Genomic DNA, 23,957 nt, shown 5'->3' on the forward strand with positions numbered 1-23,957 from the left:
TACTGTCTGTCAGGAAGTATTTGACCCAGTCACAAGTGAGGGGAGGGAAATTCAAGCCAGACAGCTTTTCAGTGAGAATGCCTGGTAAGATGGTATTAAAGGCACAGCCATAATTCCCAGATTTCTCAAGGTGTCTCAGTGCAGTATGTAGAACAGTGGCGATGGCATCTTCTGTCGATTTATTGCTTCTATAAACAAACTGATGTTGATAGAAATTTGGCGGAAGACAGGACCTGAGAGGTTGTAGGATCAGTCTCTCAAAGCACTTCACCACTATAGACATCAGTACAATGGGTTTATAGTCATTCAGGCTGTTTATGGCTGCTTTCTTTAGAACTGGGATGATTATGACTGCTTTCAAGCATGTTGGGACTCTAGCCAATTTCAGGGAGATGTTAAAAATCCTTGTCAGGACCGCTAATTGGACGGCAAAGGTTTTTACCACTTTCCCCAGCATCCCATCTGACCTGCAGCTTTGTTGGGATTTACGGCCTTCAGCACAACTCTCACTTGATGTTCAGGCAAGGTGAGTGTCTGGAGATTCGAGGGCCTTTGAGCTAGAGCCACAAAGACAGGTCTTTTAAGTTCAAAGCGGGCGAAGAAGCTATTTAGCTCCTCTACCAGCAGGGCATCAGCATTGGCTATTTTCATAATATTTCCCTTATAATTGGTTAGATGTTGTACCCTCTGCTCCACCTGTCTTGGGTTATTATCTGCCAGATGCTTCTCTACGTTTTGTTTGTATTTCTGTTTAGCTGCCTTAATGCCTCTGCTAAAGTTTGCCCTGACCTCGTTGTATTCATCTTTGTTTCTTGCCTTGAAGGTGGCGTCTCAGAAGTGATTGTACCTCTGCTGACATCCAGGGTTTATGGTTACTGTAAACTCTAATATACTTATTCACAAAAAAAGTCTTTCTCCAGATCTTGGTGACTATTCTTCCAATTATAATAGAACTTTGCACATAGACTGGAAAATTTATGGGTTAGGTATTTTTCTGGGTATGTTTTGCTTTGTTAACACACTTGATTTTTGATAAATACAATGAAAAATGCATATTAGCAGAATGCAGATCTAGAATATATGACTGTGCATTATATCTTGCATTATTTACTTTTAAGGGAGGCCATTGTATATTTATTTATCGTAAATTACGAGAAGTAATCTGCTATTACATTTGCAGTGACATAACTCTTGTCAAACCACTTGTTGCTGTTTAGTTTCAAAAGCCTAACAGAAGTCTATTTCACAATGAATTCTTACACAAACTTGTAGACTTGGTAACCCTCAAACATATTTTTTAAACTTTTATTTGATCAATTGAAAGTTATTTCTATTGCAATATTTTTTCCTAGGAAAATATAGATTGAATGCCAACATAAAGATTGTAATAATATCTTGTTACTTAATAATATATCACTTATGGGTCTTAATCTGCTTTATATTTTCTCTTACATCTCAATCTTTTCAAAAAAATTGTTTAAAAAAATGTGAGAGCGGAATTCAGGATCTCTTCTGAATTCAGAATTTTGATCAAACTAGACAACCTATGAGTCCTTGGGTCATTACTTCAGAGATATTTCCTTACCAGATTTCTCAATGCCTTCAACAATGACAGGACTTCTAATATGCTTGAAAAGTTCTTAAAAATTCAGGGAGATATTCAGAGATGTAGCTGCCTTGAAAATATGCAAATGAACTGTATACAGTCAAATATCTGGAATGGATCACAGGAAATGTTTAACAACATTTTGTATTATGCCACAAAATGTTTTATAAAATTTGCCAAGTCATGGATTCTGGATTTTCGACACATTCTCATTTGAGATATCTAGATTGAAAAATTATTGCCCTATGAGTGTCAGCCATCAAGTAGATTAGAGATTTTATGAGGGAGTAAAAATGCTAGACCACTTTGAATAAGAAACACATCAGAAATTACAATTACATTGTATCCTCAACCATTTTTTCAATATATCAACAAAATAAAGCAGAAAATTAAGAATTTGGTTTACAGAAACTTCTTAGGGAAAAAAACTACAATAATTATCACAGAGCTAGAGTTCTTATTGAAAAGAGAAGCCAAGCCTGTCTGTCTGCTGAAGACGAATAGCAACATTGGGGACAAAAAGCTTTTTTTGCCCTATCAGTATCTGCTACTTTGTTTCGCCATTCATACTCTCCTCAATGCTAAATCATATTTGTAATTCAGCTTTTAAACTAAAAGCAAGCTTGGTGTAATTAGGAGGTTGAACTTCAAGTAAAATCTCAAACATTGATGTGACAGCCATCTTACTCCCCTTCTTGATAGTCTTTCAGTATTTGATAGAACAGTATCTGTTCTATATATGTTTCTGTTATATTTTGCCTAGATAGCTCAGATAATGATGGTATATGCCCTTCTTCCTTCTTGAGGTTAAGATCAAATGTTCCAGTTTGTTCCTATTTATCAACTTCCAGAGAAGGCCATATACTAATTCAAAGATCTTCTTGCTTTCCCAGGGAAAATATGAACAGCTGCTCTACTAAATCATTAAACAAAGAAAAATCATATTAAATTTCATATAACAGAAAGGATTAACACTTTGCAATACATTTTTACCATCTGTTTATCAGCAGACACAGCAAACCAGATTAAAAAGAGTTATAGAAAAGCATGTCTGTGCTTGTGTTTTTCAGCTGTTATTTTTCTAGGCAATTGAGAAAGCTGTGCAATGAGGAAATATTAAACTACAGAAGTTATAAAGTGTATGTATGTATGTATGTATGTATGTATGTATGTATTATATGTTCTGTCCCCACTTCTTCGCTCATTAACAGACGGCAGGCAGACAAACGTAAAAGGAACTCACTTTATCAGTTCTCGGCTCAGACTGGCTGCGAGCCCAAAAATAAACATAAATAAAGTCTCTGATGAGATAACAGAATACCAAACAAAAACTCTTACAAAGCAATGCACTTCTCCAAGTGTCTCCTTGAATCAGGGTTACAGAAAGCAAATCACTTCTCCAAGTGTATCTCAAATAAACTATGATCAATGATCAATGAATGTTGAACGCACGAATGAACGTTGACTCCTGCAACCAGGGCATGGCACCATCCATCCTTTTATCCCCAGAAGATGCCCCTAACGAGCCCCAGTTGCATAGTTAATCTTGCATCCCGAAAAGAAGACTGCTGCTGAGTCACAACACTATCCCAGAAGACTGCTGCTGAGTCACAACACTATCCCCCACCGCAGGGCCCTTTCCCCGAGTTCCGATGGTCTGGATATGGTCGGAATGACTTGTCCACAAGATGGCCCGCACCCATTTCCTGTGGTGCCTTTTTTCATGAGTCCCAAACCTCTGCAGGAATAGCCCCCTTGAATCGGAACTATAGCAATAGCAATAGCAGTTAGACTTATATACTGCTTCATAGGGCTTTCAGCCCTCTCTAAGCAGTTTACAGAGTCAGCATATTGCCCCCAACAACAATCTGGGTCCTCATTTTACCCACCTCGGAAGGATGGAAGGCTGAGTCAACTTTTGAGCCGGTGAGATTTGAACCGCTGAACTACAGATAGCAGTCAGCTGAAGTGGCTGCAGTACTGCACTCTAACCACTGCGCCACCTTGGCTCCTTAGGTATCCGGTGGCCACCATGTTTCCTGTTGCCCTTCACGGCGTCGACACCCCGTTCAGGGTCCTTCACCCTCTGCAAGGTCGACCCACCAGCCCTCCTACCGTTGGAGGTTGACAGCAGCTCTACCAGCTTCGGCCGAGCCTTAACACCCTGTCCAGGGTCCTCCACCCTCTGTAAGGCCGACCCACCAGCCCCTGTACTGTCGGAGGTTGATGGCAGCTCTACCAGCTTCGGCCGAGCCTTAACACCCTGTCCAGGGTCCTCCACCCTCTGCAAGGCCGACCCACCAGCCCTTGTACTGTCGGAGGTTGACGGCAGCTCTACCAGCTTCGGCCGAGCCTTAACACCCTGTCCAGAGTCCTCCACCCTCTCCATGGCCGACCCACAAGCCCCCGTACTGTCAGCGACTGGTGGCAGCTCTACCAGCTTCGGCCGAGCCTTAATACCCTGTCCAGGGTCCTCCACCTCATCCAAGACTAACCCACATGACCCCTTGCCATCGGAGTCCGGCGGCAGCTCCACCGATTCCTGCCGAGCCACCACGCAATCCCCTCCCACAGAGCCCTTCCCCGGTTTCGACGATCGGTGTGCAGCCCAGAAGGGTTGGTGACGGCCTCCACAGAACACGGGTCCAAGACACTGGTACTCCGCCGTGAACCTAGAAACAAAGTCCAGTGCTGCAGGGACCAGAGTCGACAAAGGCTGGAATCTTGGCGGAGTTCTCCTTGCAGACCTGGCCTATTGGCACTTGGCACATGACTCCACGCATCTTCGCACGCCATTTTTCTGATGGGGCCACCAAAATTGACGGGAGGCCAGGCGCAACGTCTGGAAAAAAAAACCAATGTCTTGATGTAGACGCACAATGAACCTGCAAGAGCACCTGTCGATGGATGTGCCCTGCGGGAACATAGAGCCAGCCCCGACACTTCAAACGATCCCCTTCCAAAGTCCATGGGGACGCCGGCCCAACTTCCGCCTTTCGTCGCTCCACCCAGTCGTCACCCCGCTGTGCATCCCGCATCAGAGACTGCTTGCTCACGGGATGACAAACAGCAGCGCAGGATGCAACGGGTAGAACAGTCCGAGGTGGAAGCGAGTTCGCAGGGTCAGAGTTCTCTACTTTACTCAGCAGGTCATTCGCCCTGGGACTCCACACACCCCGAAGGCACGCTACCTTGTGCGAACGGAGTATCACGGCCACACAAACGTGCTGGTTGTCCGACATGATAGTGCATTGCTGAGGGACAGCTGCAGTCTGCGCAACCCTTCTGTTCTTCTTGGGGCAACTCCCAGCCAGGTGTCCAAGATCCCCACAGTAGAAGCACAATCCCTCCGCACGTCGTCTGTCCATCTCTGTCCGTGACACTCGAGGTCTGACAGCACCCAACTCCATGGGCTCCTCCCAGTCCACTGCAGTCCCTTGCTGAACCAGCATGCTGGTGGTCTCCTGGAATATACGGCGAGGCCTTCGCCTCTGCAGCCGGGCGTCTATCCGGAGGCACAGGTGGACCAACGCGTTGAACATCAGTGGCCTGTCCACCCTCACCAGTTCATCCTGCAAAGCCTCAGACAATCCATCCTGGAACGTGTCCATTAGAGCTGGTTCATTCCACGTGGAATCCTGGCTACGCAGCCTGAATTCTGTCACATAGTCCTGCAATGAACCACTCCCCTGCTGCAGTGACTTCAGACTTCTAGCTGATGTTTCCCCCTTGATAGGATCTTCAAACATCCGTTTGAAGTACTGACAAAAGCCCTGGAAGTCGTCCAACAAAGGGCTCTGCTGAATTAACAAGGGGGTAGCCCAACGGGCAGCTGTGGCTGAGAGCAAACTGATAATGAATTCCACCTTCGTCCGGTCAGTGAGAAAGTCCTCCACTCTCAAACTCAGGAACAGCTGGCATTGTCCCAGAAACGTGGCAAACATGGCCAGACTCCCATCATATTTATCTGGCATGGCTACTGGGCACTTCCTCCTTGGCTGGGGGTGGTTTGCAGCTCTCTGCAAATGCGTAATTTGGTCCGACAACATCGCGATTTGTTGTGCCATTTGCCTATTTTCAGCCATTAATTGTTCCATAATTAATGAAATGGAGGCTTGTTAGGCAGGAGTCAAACTGTTCTGTCCCCCCTTCTTCGCTCGTTAACAGACGACAGGCAGACAAACATAAAAGGAACTCACTTTATCAGTTCTCGGCTCAGACTGGCTGCGAGCCCAAAAATAAACATAAATAAAGTCTCTGACGAGATAACAGAATACCAAACAAAAACTCTTACAAAGCAATGCACTTCTCCAAGTGTCTCCTTGAATCAGGGTTACAGAAAGCAAATCACTTCTCCAAGTGTATCTCAAATAAACCACGACCGATGATCAATGAATGTTGAACGCACGAATGAACGTTGACTCCTGCAACCAGGGCGTGGCACCATCTGTCCTTTTATCCCCAGAAGATGCCCCTAACGAGCCCCAGCTGCATAGTTAATCTTGCATCCCGAAAAGACTCACAGAAGACTGCTGAGTCACAACAATATGTATATGTATAAGTATATGTATGTATATGTGTGTGTGTATATGTATATGTATATGTGTATGTATGTATGTATGTATATATATATATTTAAAGTCACAACCCCAGGTATGCCCAAATATGGGAGGAAGGTCACACTTCCACTCTCTGTCTTCGGCTCGTCACAAGAGTATGTATGTATGTATGTATGTATGTATGTATGTATGTATGTATATGTATATGTATATGTATATGTATATGTATATGTATATGTATATGTATATGTATATAGATGTGTATGTGTATGTATGTGTATATATATATATATATTTTCATACATAGATACATAGATACATAGATACAATTAAATTGTACAAAGGGCAAAGCTCACTATTTAGAATAGGGGTGTCAAACTCAATTTCATTGAGGGCCACATCAGAACTGTGGTTGACCTGGGTGGGGCGGAACGTGGCCAACTGGGTGGGAGTGGCATGTTTCCTCTTTGCATTGAGTAGACCAGGGCGATGTCACACTGGCCCAATCTTTTCTCTTTGCATTGGGTAGACCAGAATGGTCCCATATGCTGGATCTGATCACATCGGATCTGGCTCACAAGCCTTGTTTGATACCCCTGATTTAGAACATTAGCCTAGGAAATGCTTAATTCTTTAGAACTTCATCCTATCATCACTACTCTAGCAACTTTTATATTACAAAGTTATATTTATACTTGTTTAAGCATTTTCATTAGGTATCACTTTTTAAAATATAGTCTCTTAGCCACAAAAATATAGTTCTATGATCCACAATCTCTGAAAATGTTAATTTTGAATTAAGCCTATAACACCCTCTGCTGTCCATCCTTTATAATAATATATGACACTAAAATCTGCATAGTGTAATTTTGTTAACTAGAAAATGAAAATTAAATAAATTACTTGTAATTAAAAACAAAGGAATTTTTTTCCAGACTAAGTTATGTCAAACAATTTATTGTAGAAACCTTTTGTTAATATATGCATAAGTAACAATATTCCTGAGCTGGAACTTGTTGCTTTATCACTCCATCCCTTATATCTGATAGTCTTTACACAAAGAACAGTATTTCTGGAACTTCCTAGAGTTTTGTAGATGACTGACAAGTTTTCACAGAGTTGTCTTTTCAAAAAGAAACAACTTAGAAATTCCAATGTGTGTGGATAGGTTTAGCATTATTCCACTTTTATTTCTGCAATTCTACCCAGTTGGATAAAAAAGAAATTGCTATTCTAATTGGGTTTATTAGATTGAGAGTTTTGAATTGACTGGTACTTTTTTCCTTTGGAGAATTTGCTATTTAGAGCATGAATTTTAACTGTTCTGCCAGAACATTTTAGCAGTGGCATATTAAGATAAATTTGTTTAATATAAAATTAATATTGTTATTTAATGTAATATTAATATATTAAGGATAACACTTTAATTCAAAAATAACCAATTATCATACACTTTCAGTTTGGTGCAACATCCTGGCTTCATATCTCTCAGCAGCTGAATCATTGTGTCCAGCAGTACCTGATTTGAACCAACAAGGAATTCACGACCAATTGCTAAAGCAGCAACATCTAAGAAATGACAAAATAAAACAAAAAAACTTTAAATAAGTTGTGTTCTTATTTAAGAGCACTATTGAAAAAGTAATTTTCAGAAAAGCTGCTAATTAGTTGTTGAACACAAGCACACAAAAATCATTCATTTATAATATTTTTATTACTTAGATTTACTTAAGATTTATATCCTACCTTTCCTCCACTAGATAATTATTAAATAATTAATTAAATGTATATGCCACTCATTTCACCTATAAGACAAATTTCTTACTAATATCTACATGGAAGGGAAAGAATGAGACTGATAAAAGTAGTGTCACAGCACAAGCTCCACCTCTTTTTATATGTGTCAAGCAACATCAAAAATATTGTACATTCCAAAGAGACGGAACTTTGTGGTTTAATGCTGTGGACACTGTTGCATCCCCTCTATTTTTTCACACAAACGCCTTGTGCAATTGGGTAGGTTGGACTCAGAGACAATTAGTGCAGATTATTGTTTTATTTGTTAAATTTATATCATGCCCCTTGTCCGAGAGCTCAAGGTAACTGACAGAGATTGCCTTTTATTTTATTCCCACAAAGTCCTGAGGTGTAGGTTGATTTGAGAGATATAGTCTAGCCCAAAGTGGGAAGATGTCTGATAGCAACTTTTCCACAATGAAAAAAAAAGCTAAGCATTAAGCACAATAGCTGCGTTAGTACTAAATATATTCTCAAGAAGAAAGGCATTATATGGAATGATCAGTTTTAATAAATAACATAGTTATACTAAAATAAGCTAAATTAAAAAACAAACTTAAAGTGAAATGTCAACTTAAATGATTTCTTATTATTCTATAAAATATTAGAAGTTACTTACTTGTAACAATTCCAGCCAAACCTAAGACAAACTGACTTTCATCAGAATCCATATCCTGTTGTTTGCTATCTTCATTTAAAGAGTGGACAAAACTTTCCATTGTTTGTCCAGCAATATTAAAAAACTTTACAGATGAAGCCTGAAATTTCACAGGGTAAATTAACTATTTAATAAGCCAACAAGTTTATAAAAATGAGCATTTCAAACAATGAAATGTAAAAGGAAACATAGTTACATATTATCCATTTTATAAGGTACTTCCTACTCTAGGACAAAGGTTTTTCTAATTATATAACATAGCAAATCTAGTAGGATAAATAATTTTTCCATAACAAGACAATTGGTGTTTATAAATATTTTTAAACTAATAACCAAGTCTACAGCAATAGCCAACGTAATTCTTCAGTTCATATATCATAAATAATTTATATTCAACACATACTGTCAATGTCGACTGGCGACCACACGGAGGAGAGCCTTTTCTGTTGCTGCCCCGACCCTATGGAACGAGCTCCCCATGGAGATCCGCACCCTCACCACGACCCAGACCTTCCGCGCAGCCCTCAAGATCTGGCTCTCCCAGCAGGCCTGGGGATAGGCTTCCAATTACCCGCCCGAGTGTTTGATTGCTGAATGAAAGCTGTGTTTTATTATTTTTCTTTTGTTCACAAAGTGTTTGTTTTGACCTTGCACTTCCCCTCCCCTGTGGTTGTAAGCCGCCCTGAGTCCCCTCAGGGAAAAGGGCGGCATATAAATCCCAATAAACCTAAAACCTAAACCTAAACCTACTGCATGAATGGTTACAGGATTTGGGTTTAGCTAGTCTAGAGAAAAGGTTTGGGGGGACACAATAGCAGTATTCCAATATTTGAGAGGCTGCCACAAAGAGAAGAGGGTCAACCTATTTCCCAAAGTAGCTGAAAGCAAGTCAAGAAACAATGGATGGAAATGAATCAAGGAGAGGGAGAGAGGGAGAGAGGGAGAGAGGGAGAAAGGGAGAGGGAGAGGGAGAGGGAGAGAGAGAGAGAGAGAGAGAGAGAGAGAGAGAGAGAGAAACAATGACCACACAAAGAAGACAAAATTGAAGTAGCAATAAAGGATAAGACAGGTCCTGAAGAGCTTGTTCCATGGGAAGAACAAGATCCACGCTATCAGGGGGGAGGAGCCAATGTCGCGACGAGATGGACATGCGGTATTGATGCTCTGAGACCACAGCCAATATTTTTGCTGCTGGGTAGTCCAAATGGACCTAAACCATCCCGAAGAGACGGTGAATATGAAGAATACATCTTGCTGACCTCAGGGATATCGCAAAATCCCTGAAAGAAGCAAGGGAAGTTCTTCAAACCGGCGACAAAAATCCAGCCAAGGCTGACAAAGTCGGGGCGGCTCCAAAACAGAAGGATGAGGAAAGAGAAAATGTTTCCAGCTGGTGAGGAACTTTTACTGTTTTAAAAAGAGACTGCCTATAAAAACTTAAAATTAATTTAAATTGGAGAATAGAAGAATCAAGCGGCGGAATTAAATTTGGAATGGTTTTGGACAGTGGTTATCTTACTTTTTAAATGCTATCTTCATGGATATAAGATAAGCGCCGAGGTGGCGCAGTGGTTAGGGTGCAGTACTGCCGGCCACTTCAGCTGACTGTTATCTGCAGTTCAGCGGTTCTAATCTCACCGGCTCAAGGTTGACTCAGCCTTCCATCCTTCCGAGGTGGGTGAAATGAGGACCCAGACTGTGGGGGCGATATGCTGACTCTGTAAACCGCTTAGAGAGGGCTGAAAGCCCTATGAAGTGGTATATAAGTCTAACTGCTATTGCTGTTGCTATGGATGGAATTTGCAAGCCTTTTGAAATGGATGGATTAAGTTTTCTTCTTCTACTTTTTCTTTTATTGTTCTCTGTAACCTATGGACTAAAGTTTTCCTCTTTCATTGCTGTGGGTATTTTTCTAATTCATTTAAAGATTGGAGTCTTTTTTCTAACTTGAAATACAAAAAAGATACAAAAGGAAATTAGATTTTCAAGTGTGTTACCATTGCTTGGAGGCTGGGAGGATTTGTTGATTGGAGTTTTTGTGTATTGAAAATGGAACACTTTCTTTTCTCCACAGATTGTTTTGATTTGGCACTACAAGGTTTTACTGCTTGGCTACAGTGATAAGAAGGGAAGCACACAGATGTCCCTTTGAAGTATATTTCTAATCAGAGAAAAGTGAAAACAACGTTCTTTGTGAATCTATGCTTTAATTTTATTAACCTTCCAAGCTAGAGCAGCTGTGTTTGTTAGAATGGCACAATTTCAAAAGAAAATAGAAGTCTCAAATTTGCAAAAGATACTTTCAGAAATACAGAAATTATCAAATACATATGAAAGAATAGAGAAAAAACTGGAATACTTAGAGCACATAACAATAAAATATGATGAAAAAATTGAGGATGTCTATCAAATGCAAAATAGGGTGACTGAAACTCAAAAAATCAAAGTGGAAAATGAATATAAAGAGATTAAACCTGCTGATATTTATGGTGATTGGTTTGTCTCTGAAAATGGAAAGAATGGAATACTGAAAGAGGAATTAAATGAAGAGGAAATATATTCCAGAGGGCAAGATACAGAAGAAGAAAAGAATCTATGGATTTAAAGAGATAAATTCTATTAGCAAAAGCATTTAAAACACTGCTGACAATCAAAAATAAGATGAATAAGGAAACAGAAAGAGGGCATCAAGATTATATGAGAGATCTTATAAGCAAAGAGTTGCTAACAGGAGTCCATACAGAGCTGACCAAGAAGATGATTAAAGGATTGGCACCACAAATGGCAGAAGATATGAGACTGTTTTGCTATTGGAAAGATACAGGTTGATAGATGGAAGAATATAATTTAAAACTAGTTAAACTTAGTGAAATTTATTGATAATAGATATAGCTTAAATAAATAACTGATAATGTTACTAATGTATACAATGTGTAGTGTTATGATGAGTATAATTGGATATGAATATTGAATGGCACCCATGCAAGGAAGATTAGCAATCCCTTTGGATTATACATAAAGGTTAATAATAATAATAATAATTAAAAAAGAACTAAGTTAGATACAATTAAAGTTTTGATTATTAAGGGAAAAATGTTATGATACAGGATATTGTCAAATAAAGGAGGGATAAGAATAACAACGTAGACTTCCTGTGGTGACGTCATCGTGCTTGGAGCGGTGGAAAGGGAGCTCTCCTAACCTCTAACTCTAACTTCTTCATTTGAGCTCATTTTTGAGTGCTGTGGATCCTGAAGGGGCCAGCAGATTAAGGGGGATACTCTGTAGACAATGGAGTGATAAGGCAAATCTCCCAGAGGATAGGAGAAACCCTCTAAACGGACGAGGATCTATCTTGCCATTTGGTTAGGACCGGAGTGATGGCGACCACATAAGAAGGAAGCAGAGAGAGAAAGCAGTTGAAATCGAGATATCTGTTACTATTACTGACAACCTAAAGAAGAGGAGGACAACGCAAAATTGGCAGAGAGGGTGAGCTGGAAAGAAGGAGGCGCCGGGAAGGAGACTGTTTTTGCAGTTCAATATTGCCGAAAATAAGTGAAGCAGAGACACTGAGTTGGAATTGACAGCCTGAATAATTTGAAGGAATTTGCCACAGTGAGAACGAAAACCCGGCATGGACAACAGGAGTAGAACATAGTAACTGCCAAGAAGATTTGGAAGGCGCAGAAAGGATTGTTTAACAGTCGGGTTGGTAGTTGACTTTTTTCTTCTTGCTCTTCCTTCTACTGTTTTGTTTTTCCCAAAGAATAATTGAACTTATAAGTATTTGATATTTATTTGCCTCGGAAATTGGAACGGTGCCAGAGACAGTAGAGAGAGGACTGTTTTGGAACGAGCCTTTTACTTCCCTTTTTTGCTGGAATTGTTGATACTAACAGAGATACTGAGGAGAGGGTGACACCTAGTGGATTATAAATTTGAACCGTGAAGTCTGATGCAAGAAAACCAACGGTGACATAAGCTGAGATATATATATATATGTATGTATGTATGTATGTATGTATGTATGTATGTATGTATATATGTGTGTGTGTGTGTATATATATATATATATATATATATATATATATATATATATATATATATATATATATATATATATATAATTTATCAGCACAAATACAACACATATATAATATATATACACACACATATATATATATATACATATATATATACATACATACATACATACATACATAGAAACTAATTACTAGAATTGAATACCTGTATAACTGATAAAATTGAAAGACATCTATTTGTATAAGATAACAGTATGATATATAAATCTATGATATATTTTAATTAAGGATCAAAAACAGAATAGAATACTACATAGGAATGTTTAGATATTGAAACGTGATATTAAGGAAGGTTAATTATTGTTAAATATTGAAATATACAATTATTTATACCATTGATATTACTGATAAAGTAGAAGTAAAGTAGAATTTATATGCAATTGTGGACAAGGATAAATAGGGGGATAAAAATGGCAACTTGAGTAAAATTAGTGAAAAAACTACACCCAATGTGATTTCAGCAACCCCCCCTCCTCAAATCAAAGATCAATTGAGAGTGCATTGGGGCTGGAGAAAGGTGGAACGATGGCAGGAACAACGGGACCAGTACCAACAATGCAGAGTATGCAATTGAAAATGAAAGAGCTGCAATCTAAGATTCCAAAACATACCGGAAGAGAAGCAGGAAGACCTGAAAGGAAAAATGATTGAAATCTTCACTTAAATTTTACAAAGAAAAGAACAAGAGTTGAGAGGAGACATTGATGAAGCTTACCGTGTGCATTCTAATTATGCCAGAAGACACAGACTCCCGAGAGAAGTGCACGCAAGATTTGCTAAAAAAACAAGAGGTGAAGTGTACAAAAAAAACCAGAGAAGGGACAATTACATTACAGGGAAAGAGTTGATCACGCTTAAACAGATTCCACTGAGAATTCGGGAACAACGTAGGCAATTCCAATTTTTAACAAATCAGTTAAATAAAAATAGAATAATGTACAGATGGTTGGTACAGAAGGGGTACTGGTATCTTGGCAAGGAAAAAGATATAAGATAGAGAATATAGAAGAAGCGCAGAAATTCTATGAAGAATACTGCAAAGGGGAAGAAGAACAAGGAAGTAAAGAGGAACTAGAAAGTAAAAGTCAAGAGGAAGAAACATTAGGAAACAAAGAAAGAAACAGGAGAGAAGAACAGAGGCAAGAAAGAGAGAGAGCAGAAAAAGAAGGCACAAGAGGGAAAAGTCAGATACAAATTAGAAGTAACAAAAAACACCCCATCTAAAGATGGACCAGGAAATAACAATTATTTCGATAAACTTGAATGGACTGAATGCACACACACACACAAAAAAAGAGCGCAGATGTTTAATAATCTTAAGAAATTGAAGGTAGATATAACCTGTACACAGGAAGTGCATATTAAAAGGAACATAGGAACTTACTGGAAAACAAAAAACTAGGAAAATTATATACAGCATTGGCAGATTAAAAAAAAGAGGGATAGCAATCTATATAAAGGAAAAAATAAACTCCAAAGAAGTCTACTCAGATGAAGAAGGCGGAATGCTAATGATTGAATTAGTGACAACAGAAAAACCGATATTATTAATAGTCATATATGCACCAAATCAGAAACAAGAGGAATTTTATAGGAAATTACACAACAAAATAAATGAATTAGAATATGAAAACATTTGCTTAATTGGGGATTATAATGCAATAGTGGATAAAAAAATGGACTATGAAAGCAAAAAGAAAAATAAAACAAAAAAATACATTACTCAAATCCTTTTTTGAGATGGCAATGGAATATAAACTACATGATATTTGGAGAGAAAGGCACAAAACAAGAAAGCAATATACCTTTTATTCGAACCCCCATCAGTCTCTATCAAGAATTGACATGGCTTGGATCTCATCTGGGCTATGTAATCAATTAGACGAAATTGAAATAGAAGCAAATGAGTGGGCAGATCATAATACAATAAAATTAAGATGGAAAGGTCAAAGAAGAAGAAAAAAATGGATGATGAATTCAAATATTGTAAATGAAATAGAATACACTCAAATGCTGGAGAAAGAATTAAAATTATTTTTTAGAATAAATAAAAAAGAAGATACCTCAATTCAAAATCTCTGGGATACTATGAAAGCATATACAAGAGGCCTTACGATTGCCTACATGGCAAGAAAAACTAGAAAACAAAAAGAGCAACAAGAAGGCATGCAAAAAGAACTTAGGGAAGCCGAAGAACTACAGAAAGATCCAAAGAATAAAACTAAAAAGGAAAAAATAGAGATGATAAAACGTAGGATCAACTTAATAACTCAAAAGGAATTAGCACAGAAAATTAAAGCAGTCAGACAGAATTACTTTGAACAAGCCAACAAACCAGGACGATGGCTGGCATACAGACTGAAGAACAAAAGAGAAAAAAATGATGATATATCAATTAAAAGATGATGAGGGAGGAATTCACTACAAAGCGGAAGAAAAGAAGCGTATCATTCATAAATGCTTCACAAAACTATACGCAAAAGATAGTATGGAGGAAATCAAAATAAAACAATATTTAAACACAGAAATGATAACACCAATCTCAAAAGAACAAAGGGAGGCGATAAACAGGCTAATAACATTAGCCGAAGTGGAATTAGTCCTGAAAAATCAGAAAAATAATAAAACCCCAGGACCAGATGGAATACCGGTGGAGCTATACAAATATAACAAAATAATATTGGAAGAGCTAGGAGTGGAAATGTTTAATGAAGTTTTAGGAAAAGCCCAGATACCTGAATCATGGACAGAAGCAATAATATTGCTAATCCCAAAAGAAGAAACCAATCTACAAGAAATTCAAAATTACAGGCCAATTTCATTATTAAACTCCGATTATAAAATATTTGCAGCAATTATGGCAGGAAGAATTAAACAGGTTTTAAATGAACGAATACATTCAGACCAAAACGGATTTTTACCCCACAGACACATTAAAAATAATACGAGAGTCATCCTAGACATAATAGAGTATTACGAGGTGCATCCAGAAAAGCAAATGGTACTGGTACTGGTTTTCCTTGATGCACAAAAAGCATTTGACAACATAATCTGGAAATTTATAACAACACTATTGGATGAGATGAAATTCGGAGAAAAATTTATAAAAATGATAGAAGGATTTTATAACACTCAGACAGCCAAAGTTCTGATGAATGGAGATCTAACAGAAAAGATTGAAATAAAAAAGGAGTCAGACAGGGATGCCTCCTCTCTCCTTTGCTGTTTATATTGACTTTGGAAATTTTACTAAATGAAATTCGGAAAGACCAGGGAATTAAAGGTTTAAGACTCAAAAATGAAGAATATAAGACCCAAGCCTGAAATAATAAGAAAGATTATGGATTGTGCCGAAATGGATAAATTAACTAAAGAAATCCAGGGAAAGGAAGAATCAGAATTCTACCAGATATGGGATAAGTGGCATAGGTGGATGGAGGAAAGAAACAAAAATCAATGAAAGAATATAACAAAACTCAAAAATAATAGTTATGAGTAAAATAAGGTTAAGAATGGTGAAATCCAAATGAAATACAATAGAAGGGGAAATAATATAAGGTGAGCGGTATCGATTGATGATTGCTATTATAAAAAACAGTAACTTCCTGTTCGTACTGTATTGTATAAATGTGGTGTACGTCTAACTTTTGTGTGTGTGTATTTTACATTTGTTAATAAAAATCTTTATAAAAAAAAGAATAACAACGTATATATAGATATGGGTATAACATATGGAAACTGGATGTAAACTTTAAACAGTGATTTGGAAAGGAGGATTAGAAAACTTTGTTATTAAATATTATGGATGTTTAGCTAGAATAGGACATAAGGATTTAGTGTTAGTGGAGGATTTTAGAAATAGTAATTGAAAGGCCAGTATGTGGTTATGTATTAAATTTTGGTGCATTTTATGAAGGATGCTTAAACAATTAAGTCAAATGAAAATGGAGATAAAATGATGGTGACATGTATAAATATTTGAGTTAAAATACTTAAGTTAATATCAATTATGTTTGTTGACTGTGGAAGAGATGCATGAAAGTCTTTTTGTAACCAACTGATACACTTTATATAGCATGTAAAGAAGGATGTTGTAATTGTTTTAAATTAAAAATAAAAAAAATATTTTTTTAAAAAGATCCATGCTATCAACACTTTTGCCCCGCCAATCATCAACTGCTTGCTTGAGAGACAGCAGCAATGGAAGTTCAAGCAGAGGAAGTGTCATCGCAGAAGATCCTCATGAGATGAACTATCATCAGATAGCTGAATTGGCTGACAGTGAGAAATCCTATCAGTGGTTGGAAAGGGCTGCAATAAAAGATAGCATCAAAGCCCTGAGCACAGCTGCACAAGTATAGGCCCTAAGTAACAGATCCATAGAAGCAGGGTCTACCACACTAAACATGACCCAAAGTGCAAACCTCAGAAATAGTCCAATACATAGTGGCAGAGAATAAGATGCAAGCAGGAGGACACACTTAATGGTACAATCGACTAGTTGACATTGTGTACAGGAATATCTGCATGGTGTATGGAACAGACCCTCCCAAATCTAGATGGGAGATCCCACAAGAGGTCATAGAAAATAATAGGGTTAAGATCCAATGGGACTTCCAGCTCAAGACAAACAGGCAAATTAACCAAACAGTATGATACCAGACAACTACCAGACAACAGCAGTGGTGATAGATGTAGTGCTGCTAAGCAGCAGCAACATCAGGAAGGAGTATGAGAAGCTGGAGAAATACCAGGGTCTAAAAGAGAAACAAGAAAAGATATGGACTGTAAAGGCCAAAGTGACTCTGCTCTGCCACTGATAAGATCTTTATCTAGTCTTGGTACATCTGCTCAACAGAAATTAGAGGCTCTTGCAACAGTAACTCATAACCTCACCAAATGTCTGGACTATAATGAATTCTACATAGAGCTCTCTCTTTTTTTTGAAAAGTTTTTTTATTGTTTTAATTTATGTATTTTACTATCACTGTACCACAATTCTCATTTAATTACAATTATTTAAACGTGCTTTTATCTAAGATCATTTGTATTTAAAGACACAACCACCTACTGGCATTCATTCGCAATTTCAATAAACCTCCAATAACATTACACCTTTATAACATTCTGAATAAAAATCAATTAATAAGATATCTAAGCATTCCTCCCCTTTCCCCCCCAACTCACTATTTAAAGCTTGTATCCAATTTGTTTTTACCAATACAACACATGTATATCTCATTAAACATTATCCATTAACATTTCCTTGTTATTGTTAGTTAGATAAAAATTATTTACTATTTATATCACATCTCCTCTCATCAGATCCAAAAGAAATTACACCTTTATAACAAGATCTAAATAAAAATTTATTAATAAAATGTATAAGTCTTTTCCCCAAGTCCCAATTTACAATTTATATCCAAGTTACTTTTACTAGTTAAGGTTATCATTTCATTATTGTTATCATAGTTAATTATATGTTAACGAATAAACATTTAATAACAATCTAAAACAATCTACAAAATACTAAAATTCCTACTTATTAATCACCAAAAATTAACTAACTTTTTATCATCAACTTTCATTATCAACCTGTATCTTTCCAGTGGCAAAACAGTCTTATCTCTCTTGCCAGTTGTTGTGTCAATTCTCTTTTTAACTCTGTTATAAAGTTTTTATAAATTTCTCTCCGCACTTTATTGCTTAAACGATCTCTCAGATAATCTTGTTGCCCTTGAATTGTTATTAAAATTAACTTGTCTTTGCTTGTCATTATTTCTGAAAAGGTTTCTCTTCTTAACTCCATCATTATCACTTTTTTTCCTCCTATATCTTGAAATCTGGGATAAAACTCCAAATTGTCAAATTCACTTTTCCATCTTCCCTTCTTTCAGCTTTCACCCATGTTTGCTCCATTAATAAGTTGATCTATTGTCTTGTCTTTATCTTCTATATTTTCATTCTCTTCTTTAATTTTTGGAGCTCCAACCCCATCATCTTTTGCTGTGAGAAACAATAGTCTATCAAACTTCTTCTCAAATCTCCCAAATCCTTCCAATATATTTTGAATTCCAGCCAGGTTATTTTGAAATTTTCAGGTTTCCTCATCTGCATATTGATCCATTTTTCCAAAAAAAAGGAGAGAAAAAGAAAAAAGGAATCTGATAGCCACTGCCACTCTAGCCTTCCAAGCCGTGTGTATGTGTGTGTGTGTGTGTGTGTGTGTGTGTGTGTGTGTGTGTGTGTGTATAAAGTTGACATAAGCACAAGTTCTTTTGTACTCTTCAAAGAAGAAGTGGTCTATCTTTTTCTTTCCTTTTCCTTTCCTTGCCAAAATATTTTCCAAAAGCACCTGCGAAAACAATTCGTGCCTTGGCTCTTTATCAGATTTTGTAAGCAAGTTGCAAACCCTTCAGTTACAAAGTCAGTGAGATCAAAGAAGAAAGAACAAAAGATACATTGTTTCAAAAAAACCTCCAGACTCTGACTTCCGAGTGGTAGATTCCACTTTTTCATACTTGTCTCAAGCTTATGGAAAACAAAGGTCTTTAATTGTCTTCAATGGAATTTAATAACAAATGGTAGGAAGAATTGTTAAAATAAAAAAGGTTTCAATTCAAGCCAAAAAATAAGGTGACAAAGAACAGAGGAGAAAGAAAAATCAATCCATTCACTTTTAAGAGGAGAAACAGGAAACATTACGGTCACTTCAATCCACAAAATAACATTACAAAAAAAAAACTTTCCAAGGCAGTCCAATTAAAAATTAAATTAAATTCGCCGCTTCATTCTTTTATTTAAAGGACTAATTTATCTTTTAAAAAATGTTGCTTTGGGCAATCTTTCTCAGAATAGAAAAAAAAAACCCTCACCAGATGGACTCACTTTCACTTCCTTCCTTCCGGAGCCATCTCCGACTTCATCAGCCTAGGGCTGCCTGTTTGCCGCCAGCTTGAAGCACTTCCCTTGGGTCAATCAGGGACTTTGCGATGTCCCTTAGACCAGCAAGGCTTTGTTTTCCTGTTCACCATCTCTACGGGACGGTTTAGGTCCAACTGGACCGTCCAGTGGCAAAAGTGTCAACAGCGGTCTCAGACTGTCAAGACCGCACATTGTATTGTCGCGACGTTGGCTCCTCCTATCCTACATAGAGCTCTTTTTGAGTACTCAGAAACTGCAATTGATACAAATTATGAGTCTACCAACCAGATGTTACCAGGAACACATTATACCTATGCTGTAGGCCTTGCATTGGTTGTCCATGATTTTCTGGGTGCAGTTCAAAATTCTGTTTTACTTATAAAGCTTTATATAGTGTGGGAACTAGCCACCTGCATGATCATCTTCTCCAAACAGAACTGATCTGTCTTAGAAGTTTATTGTTTCTCATTTTCATAAAAATGAGAGTGGCAGTTTCAGGCCAAATTTTTGTTATAGCATCAAGCTTATGGATTAGCCTTCCCTTAGAAGCTAATATGCCCCATTCAAAGAAGCACTCCTGAAGATAGTAAAGACAGACTTTTTCTAAATATCATTTAGAAGTAGTTAACGTATTATTAGTTATTTATTATTTAATACAGGTTCCATCTGTATCTGCTTAACAACATATCCAATTTCTGCTTATGTTTTTTGCATCTGAGTATTCAACTGATAACTTATATACAAAAATACAAATTTAATTCCTAAATATGTCTTATAAATGTCTCCATTTACTTTAACATTATAAAGGGACAGCTTAAATTCTACCAATCTCATTGACTTAGTTTAGACCAATATTTGGCTTCAAATGGAATAAATTTACCATAATGTGGGCTCCAAATGTCTTTGGCAAATATCTCACGTTTGACTAGTGTTAATTCCAACTAGATTGAGAAAAAGAGTAAGCTCCTTTAAAAAGGATTTTAATAAGGCTTATAATGGTGGAATCTTCAAAAAGTGACTAAATGATTTAATATCCCCAAACTTACACTTCCTAGAATATTTTTAACTGCTTCTTCATTATTAGAAACACTCCACAGTAACGTGCATACTGCAGCACCCATTTCTGTACAATATTCAGCTTGTTGTAATAATTGTTGCTTTGCATCACTTAGCTGTTGTTGAATATTTAATTTTTCCTGAAAATAATCAAAATATGAAGAGGTAATCAGTAATATAGATTATAGTATTCAGATAGTTCTAATGTTTCCCAAGAAATTGCCAAAAATCTCTTAGCAAATATTAAATAACAATTATTTAAGCATGGCCACTGAGAAACTTAAATGCTTCCATACTGCATGTTAGAAAGAGAGTATAAGAAGCAAGCTACTGACCATAGTAACCATTTATTTTATTATATTTAAAACAGAAAATATAATTTTCTCAACTAAAAATGGGGCATGGGTGAAGGAACTAAATGCTCTTTTCTATTTTTTTGTGTTACCCAACGTTTTGTTTTCTTCAGATTATCATATCTGGATTGTAAAACTTCAGACACCTACTAAACAGCAGCAAATTGTTATCTTCACTACTATCTCATAGTCATTTAGACTTTTGCAGCCCAAATTTAGAAACTGTAATTTATCCAATCTAAGTCTCTCTGAAAAGGAAGCTAGGCAAGAAAACAAAAATCTTGGATGACAAAAGAGAAAAAAACAGTTTAATTCTCTTTATCTATAAGTACAGGTAGTCATCAACTTATGACCACAATCAGGACCACAACGTCCATCCCTGAGTGGTATGGTCATTAAGTGAATTGTGCCCGATTTTACAATCTTTTTGGCCATACTTGGTAAGCAAATCAAGGCAAAACCCACCCACCCTCATTGACTCTGCTTGTTGGAAGCCTCCTGAGAAGGTTGCAAACAGCAATCACATGACCCAAGGACACTGCAATTGTTATAAATACATGCTGATTGCCAAACACCCAGATTTTGATCATGTGAGTGCAAAGGGGCTGTGACAGTTGTACATGAGGGCCAATTGTAACTAACTTTTTATAACACTATCATAGCTTTGAATAGTTGTTAAATGAATGTTGTAAATTGAGGGTTACCTGTACTTTTAAATAATAAAAATAGATTTCCACCTCCATATACTGTATAAACAGAGGAGGCATTTGGCTAAATCAACCATTATATTCAGTTTGAATACAAAATAATAAAACAAAGGCAATAAGACTGAAATAAGACTTATAATTCAGATCTTTTATGAACTTTAGAGAAAAGCAATGTAAACCTGAAATTCATTATATTGTTTGTGATTACTTCAAATGTATATGCCTATACTGTGTCTGATGTTGCTTAACTTATGGAGAAGACTTCAATATGACCATCAGCAATTCTTTCCACAGTTTTATACATTTCTATTTCAAAGAGTTAACAGAAAAAAGAACAAGTTTTTGCAGTCTTCCATAAGTGACTTAAACCAAAGATATGTTTTCTGCTCATCAGTGCATATCTTCCTAGAGAAATGGGCAGTCTTGTATCTGATAATCACAATGGATTTTTGGCTGATTCGTTAAAGAATTGTTAAAAACTTTCTATTTGATTCACATGCAAAGGGTAAGTATGAAAGAACATCTGAGAACATCTGACATTTTAAACAGTTTTCTTATTGCCATGCAACCTGGAACTAAGGAAAGTTGTATACCAACATGTGCAAAAACATTCGATTGGTGAAAACTGTTTAACTATAGGCAGCAACATCTTATGGAGATAATGCAAGTGGAAATAACATAACAGTGAAATTCTGAAGATGTCATCTCTTTGAGCCCAGCTGCACTTAGTTAGATATACAGTACATATACATAGGATTTGGATCTTAAATCTACAAACTCTCTAGGAGAAAATAAAACAATCATGCTAGAAAAAATATCTAGTTCGAGAACTTATTTAGTTAGTTATTTACTTTTGTATACTAGTGTCCCTACATACAAAAAATACTTGATTGTCATGATAATCTGACGATAACCATGTTTCACCTTATTAAAAGAGCAATCCTATGAACAAAGTATTAGCATATATTGTCTCACATAACTTTAGCCTGTTTATATATATTAAGATATATATTCCACTGATTTCGAAAAGGTAGTATTCTCAGGAAAACAAATACAGAATTGCAAAGTAAAAGTCTAGTTAAGACTGAATTTTTAACCTTATTTGCCAAAGCCAGTGTATAGCAATTGTCTATGACAAAGCAGATCTAAGATCCAGTTCATCATCAGCCATGAAAATTCACTGGCTGAGTTTGGGCCAGTCATTCTCAAGACTGAGAGGCTCTCATTGCGCATGTCCAAGATGGTGTCCTGTCACGTTTCAGGAGAGCTTTGGGGAGATGACTGTCCTTCTAGGAGCTTGCAGGGGGTACCCTATCCCATCGTCGGTTCCAGGTCCAGCTATGAGAACTTCCTGGGACCTCGTGGATACCCTTGAGCTGCGATTTCCTGCCTTGTAGCCGGAACGTCGTGAGTGAAACGGGGTGGTTGGCGGTGAAAGGCGAATGGAGAGCGTTGGCGGCTGCTGGCGAGGGTGTGGTTGGTGGCGTGACGCCTGGCCTGGGGTCTCTGCAGCCGGGTGGGTATGGTCAGCGGCGGCGGCGGAACACCTGGCCTGAGGTCTCTGCAGTTGCCACTCCCCACACCGTGGTGTTATCCCGGTTGCTCCCCCCCCTCCAACTTACTTATGGATGGGATAGACTGGATCAGCGGGGCGTGGCTGAGGCAGCTGGCATGGATATTGAAGCCAGCAGAAGATGGCTTCGGTAGTTGGCATGGGCACGTCCTTCGTTGTCGCCCCCTCCGGTATCACTGCCACTGCCTGGACCACCGTACTGTGTCATTTGGCCCCTTCTCTTGTGACTCTATGGACTGGGTCAACAGAGTGCGGCGCTGGCGACAGATATCAGTGTGGCTGGCGTGGATGGAGCTTAGCTGTTGGAGTTGTTGAAGTTGTTGGAGCAGCCGCCACTGCCCTCACCGCCGCCATCACTGGCCACTTCACCACCTCACAATTTATCATCTGCTGCGATTTTGAAATCTGGCTGTTATTCCTACATACTCTCTTTAACACCGACCATTGCTATGATGGACATAAGCTTCCTGCTACCCCCTTGAACTATGTTAGCTGACCCCCCGTGGACATATCATCTCCTCGTTCCATCTCCCCATGATGTCATCCCATTTGGTTGATGCCACACTCTCCTCTATGTTATACTGCGACAGAACTTTACTCCCTTCGGGAACTCTCCCT

General features: G+C 37.8%; 1 protein-coding gene across 1 annotated transcript in view; it reads right to left on the reverse strand.

The window, feature by feature from the left end:
- The window catches only part of HSF2BP (heat shock transcription factor 2 binding protein), a 43,878-nt gene that overhangs the window by 12,726 nt on the left and 7,195 nt on the right, over positions 1–23,957 (reverse strand). Inside the window, exons 4-6 of the mRNA XM_087722099.1 lie at positions 20,697–20,846; positions 8,582–8,720; positions 7,617–7,734 (exon numbers count right to left, since the gene is read on the reverse strand). Of these exons, the coding sequence (XP_087578225.1) occupies positions 7,617–7,734; positions 8,582–8,720; positions 20,697–20,846 (407 nt within the window). The remainder of the gene's footprint in view (positions 1–7,616; positions 7,735–8,581; positions 8,721–20,696; positions 20,847–23,957) is intronic.

This window comes from Thamnophis sirtalis, unplaced genomic scaffold (assembly GCF_051295495.1).
Source record: "Thamnophis sirtalis isolate CommonGarterSnake01/CBP01778 unplaced genomic scaffold, rThaSir2_p1.2 scaffold_8, whole genome shotgun sequence".
NCBI classification, from domain to species: Eukaryota; Metazoa; Chordata; class Lepidosauria; order Squamata; family Natricidae; genus Thamnophis; species Thamnophis sirtalis.